We start from the raw sequence: 5,025 nt of genomic DNA, 5'->3' as shown, positions 1-5,025 counted from the left end.
GCCCTCCTACTTGTAAATATTGAATCTCTTCTATTTAAGGAGGGGAATGGTTTGTAATCTTTGCCTGGGGAAAAATGTGAGGAAGAAGGAATAACTGAGATAGACTATATTGGAGAGCAAAACACTCTTCAGGCTTGGTCCGTGTAGTGGGGTGAATGCTGGTGTTAGAGCAGTGTGCTGATACCRAGACRYTGTGTGTGTCCCAGTCAGGGTGCTGCCACCCACAAATGTGTCGGTAACCATGAGAAAGAACCAGGAGTATGAAATGAGGTGGATAAAACACACTTTTAAATATGTCCGTATAAAACAGAGATATGAAGTCCAATACTGGAAGGACAATCAATATGAAAAGGTAAGCCATAGAAAGAATGGCATTCCTGGATTTCTRTTTGCRYGATGAATGGGAAAGATTATTCCCCTCCTCTCCTCGTTTTGTACTTCTTCCTTCCCCCAGACTCTCCAGACGATTGATATCATCAACGATGAGCCTTCCTTCATCTTCACCCTCCAGATGCTGGAATCATCTACAAAATACAGGGGGAGAATGCGCGCAAGGGTGAATACTGATGGCTACCACGGGCCTTGGAGTGAATGGAGTGAGGAGTTTACCTGGGAAACTGAGAATGGTACTTTTTGCTTTGGCTGCTTTTGTAAGTTATTGTGAAGTGTTAATGGGGAAGTGCTTCTTTAGAGAAATAYACTCTCCTCTCTGGGTGTGAAGTYCAGCAATGACATCTGGCACAACCTGGACATCTCCTAAAGATAAGGGATAGAGAAATGGAGCCGTGTGCTCACTGTGGAGTAGGAGGCCAAATGAGTCAGACCTGAGATGCCTGAAGACATGCTCAGTGTTCCTGTTGGGGCAATGTACCCACACCACTTTTCATGAACATGAACTGATCGCTCTGACACCAATGCAAATGCTATTCAGCATCACAGCAGTCCTGTTTGTTTGGTCTCTCTCACTTTGCAGCATAGCCCAACAGTTAGAAGACCTCTTTGTCATATCATACGATGTGCCATCTGCTCTTCCCTGATCTTGTTGCACAATGAGTGACCAGAATGAAAAACCTGGTACAGAAGCAGCCACTGTGTGAGTAGCTCCCCATTTCTCTTTTCTCTGTTTCAGTTCTGTCACCAGTGGTCCTCCCAGTGATGCTCCCAGTTATCATCATCACTTTGATAATAATCACTCATTGTGGCTATAAATATTTTCTCAGGTAGGTTTGTCCTGTGACTAGGAGATTTAGCAGCATGTTGGCAGTGTGAGTGGAATAAAGTGAGGAAGACTGAGGGTCAGGTGCTGCTCATCCTGCATGAAAGAACAATCTATGTGGGGATGAACCTTGGTGTGCAATGTGTGGGGCCCTGTGCATGTCTGCATGCAGGTGAGAGCTGAGTCATGGCACTTCAGGGCCTTGGTGGGGCCTGGCTGTGCTGAGCACCACTGTATGTATGAGGTGTATTCTGTTCCCTTTGCAGGAAAGGCAAGAGGTAAATCTTGTAAACTTGGTGCTGTTGTTGTTGCAGGAAGAAGAAAAGCTGGGAGGAAAACATTCCAAACCCCAGCAAGAGTCTCCTGATCCAGAGCTACCTGCAGGTAATGGGGAATTGTGTTTTGCAGAGCTGCAGTCTTGGAGAAGACTGACAGGGAGCTGTTCCAGAGTAAAGAGAAAGAGCAACCTGAGGCAGTGAGGGCTAGATGAGTGGACAGTGAGGTGGACTGAGAGCCAGCTGAATGGCAGAGCTGAGAGCACTGTGATCAGCAGCACAGACYCTAGTTGGAGGCAGGTAGCTAGTGGTRTCCCCCAGGAATCAGTGCTGGCTCTGGTCTTGTTCAAATGAGTCATCAGTGGCCTGGATAGAGGGACAAAGTGCATCCTCCTCACATTCTGTGATGATAGAAACCTGGGAGGAGTGGCTGGTAGACCAGAGGGCCATGCTGCTCTTCAGAGAGACCTTGACTGGTTGGAGAGTTGGGTGGAGAGGAACCTCATGAAGATTAACAAAGACAAGTACAGAGTCTTGCACCTAGGGCTAAACAAGCCTATGCACCAGTACAGTCTGGAGGCTGACCAAGATAACCAAGAAGATAACCATGAGCCAGCAATTTTCCATTGTGACCAGGAAGGCCAACGGTATCCTAGGCTGCATTAGGAACAGCATAGTCAGCAAGTTGGAGGAAGTGAATTTCTATTCAGTCCTGGTGAGGCCACATCTGGAGTACTGTCTCCGGTTCTGGGCTTCCCAGTTCAAGAGAGACATGGAACTACTGGAGAGAGTCCAGCACAGAGGTACAACGATGATCATGCAGGGGCCTGGAGCATCTCTCTTATGTAGAGAGAAGCCTCTGATAGGCTGGAATGTCTAGCCTACGGAAGAGAAGGCTGAGAGGAGATCTTATCAATGTTTATAAATTCCTTAAGAGGGGATGTCAAGAGGATGGGGCCTGACTATTTTCAGTGGTAGAACTACTTTTCAGTGGTAGAACAAGAGGCAGCGACCACAAACTGAAGCTCAGGATGTTCCATATGAACATGAGGAAAAACTTCTTGACTGTAAGGGTGACAGGGCAGTGGAACAGGTTGCCTGTGGAGACTGTTGATTCTCCTTCTCTGGAGATACTCAAAACCCACCTGGACACAGTCCTGTGCCACGTACTCTAGGTTACTCTCTTTGTGCAGGGGAGGTGAACTAGAATATCTCCAAATGTCCTTTCTAGCCTTAATTGTTCTGTGATTCTGTGAGTGTTCGGACTAGGGATAAGAAGACTAAGAGGGGATCTTATCAGTGATACAAATACTTAAGGGAAGGTGTTAAGATGATGGGGGTAGACTCTTTTCAATGGTGTCCATTAAGAGAATAAGAGGCAACAAGCATAAACTGAAACACAAGAAGTTCTCTGTGAACATGTTGAAAATCTTTTTTACTGTCAGGGGGTCTGAACAGCAGCACAAGTCCGTAGAAGTTGTGGGGTCTTCTTCTGTGGAGATATTCAAAACCCACCTGGACACAATCTTGGAGAATGTACTTTAAATTACCCTTCTTGAATAGAGAGATTGAATTAGATCATCTCCAGAGATCCCTTCCAACCTTCCAGGTTTTTTTAGGGTAGGTTCTAGGCTCATTTAAGAAATTTTCATTTTTTTAAGCTATAGGAGTTTCTGGAAAAAAAGTATAACATGTAATGTGGTCTGTTGCCAAGACAACAATTCGTAATTGGAAAGCAAAGTGCACACTTAGGTAGGGTTCAATTAAGTAGGAAAAAATCCTCCAAACCAACATCTGGGAAATATATAATAGACATCCCTCTAGATTTCTGCAATAAAACTATTCTAATTTTGCAAGAGTTATACCACTGATTTTATAAAACCTGTTTTCCCCAACACATATTTTTGAATTACATATTTTTGAATTGATTCTATTCTGAGCACACAGGGAGTGTGTTACAGTGTGTTTAGTTACATGGCAAAGCAATTTTTATGATTTACAACATGACCTTTGTGTGAGGCAATGCACACAACTTACAGTATGTTTATGTTTGAGTGAAAGACTTTTAAGCATGACACATTTCTTATTTTGCTGTAAAAAGAACTTACACGGTAATGACGTAGTTCTACACATCATTGTCAAATAGAAAGGAAAAACTAAGGAAGGAAGCTCTGTACCAGACAACAGAATATTTATGCTTATACTAAAGTCTCAAGTTTGGTAGTTTTGCCTTATCTCTATAGTAAAAATTAAAATCTTGTTCCCACTCTAAGAAATACCTCTATAGCTTTGCTTCCGATATAATTGTTTCCTCATAAGTACTCGCTGCTCTTACTGATTTTGAAAGTTTCCCTCCTTTCAGTCAGTTACCTTATCCTAAGCTGTGTTAGCAATGCAGTAGCTTTGTTTCTAGGCAGGACCTGCAGCAGCCTTACCAGTTCTTTACAGGAGCAGCTCCTGCCTTATATATGCTGTTTACATATATATATGTAAAGTTAGGTCAGGGATATGGAAACACAGGTGTGAAGGAACAGTCTTCTGGAGAATAGAGGGAACCTTCTAGTCATGTTAATGAAGTTGTATACAGATTGTCAGTTGCTGTAGGCTCCCCTTTGTCCTTGAGGCTCTTGATTCCACTGCCAGTGACAAACTTTTCCTCATCCTCTCTTTTCCTCATCACTACTTCTTTTTTTCAGAAAGTACACCTAGGAAACTGGCTGACAAACAGTCAGCTAGACTTCAACAAAAACAACTTTTCTGAGAAGATGAACCAGGCCAGTTTGCTTCAAGTCGTGGACAGGTTAGTGAACTTTGTAGAGACACTGTGAGATGTTCTGTCACCAAAAAAAAGTCTAGACCTTCTGAGAATGAGCCTTTTTTTTTTTCCTTCCTTACTATCTTGCTTAATCTGCTTTCTCCGTGAAGATTATTTTCTAATCTTCTTTGTAGCTTCTTTTTATATGTAATGTTCATCACAAGAATATTTCTCAATAGCAGCTTTTACTTTTCCCACATTCAGGCAGAAAAACACTTTGACAGAGTCCCCCGAATGGCAAGTTGAAAAGGCAGAGGTTTCTCAGATTGCGTTGGATCCACAGAACCTATACCATGCTTTAGATGCGCCAGAGCATGCACCAGTTGCCTGCCCATCAAATGAGATGGCTTATCCTTCCTTTCCTTTTTCAAGGGAGAACAGTGCTGATGCAAACACTGCTTCCCAGGCAGCAATCACTTGCTTTGATTTCAATGGGCCATACTTGTACAGCCCAGTGATCTCTTCACAGCCTGGTATGCACCACGCCTTTCAAGCAGACCCAGCAGGAATCCACRGGAAACCAGGGTCCCTTCACTACATCATGCTCCCAAAGGAAGCCTGTTCCCAGGCTCCACAGAGGCAGGCACAGCCAGGAGCACTTCCTCTGCAGCCCTSCTTGCTCCCACACCAGAGGGAAATGATGCAGCACCTCAGCAATGGGGAGGAAATTTCACTGGACCATGGGAAATGCATGCATGTGAGACCAGAAGAGCAGAAAT

At 43.9% G+C, this 5,025-nt stretch overlaps 1 protein-coding gene across 1 annotated transcript; it reads left to right on the top strand.

Moving 5' to 3' along the window:
- Positions 1-206: 206 nt before the first annotated feature.
- Positions 207-5,003, top strand: LOC112960349 (cytokine receptor common subunit beta-like; the record flags this gene model as incomplete). Its single annotated transcript, XM_026054570.1, has 6 exons — positions 207-352; positions 455-626; positions 1,130-1,220; positions 1,531-1,600; positions 4,188-4,291; positions 4,511-5,003. Coding segments are annotated over 6 exons (1,076 nt in total), but the record flags the coding sequence as incomplete, so codon positions are not given.
- Between the last annotated feature and the right edge of the window lie 22 nt (positions 5,004-5,025).

This window comes from Nothoprocta perdicaria, unplaced genomic scaffold, assembly GCF_003342845.1.
Source record: "Nothoprocta perdicaria isolate Ctin4 unplaced genomic scaffold, notPer1 scaffold_1227, whole genome shotgun sequence".
In the NCBI taxonomy this organism is placed as follows: domain Eukaryota; kingdom Metazoa; phylum Chordata; class Aves; order Tinamiformes; family Tinamidae; genus Nothoprocta; species Nothoprocta perdicaria.
Note: the sequence above shows the minus strand (reverse complement) of the source record. Positions and strands in the feature narration are given on the sequence as shown.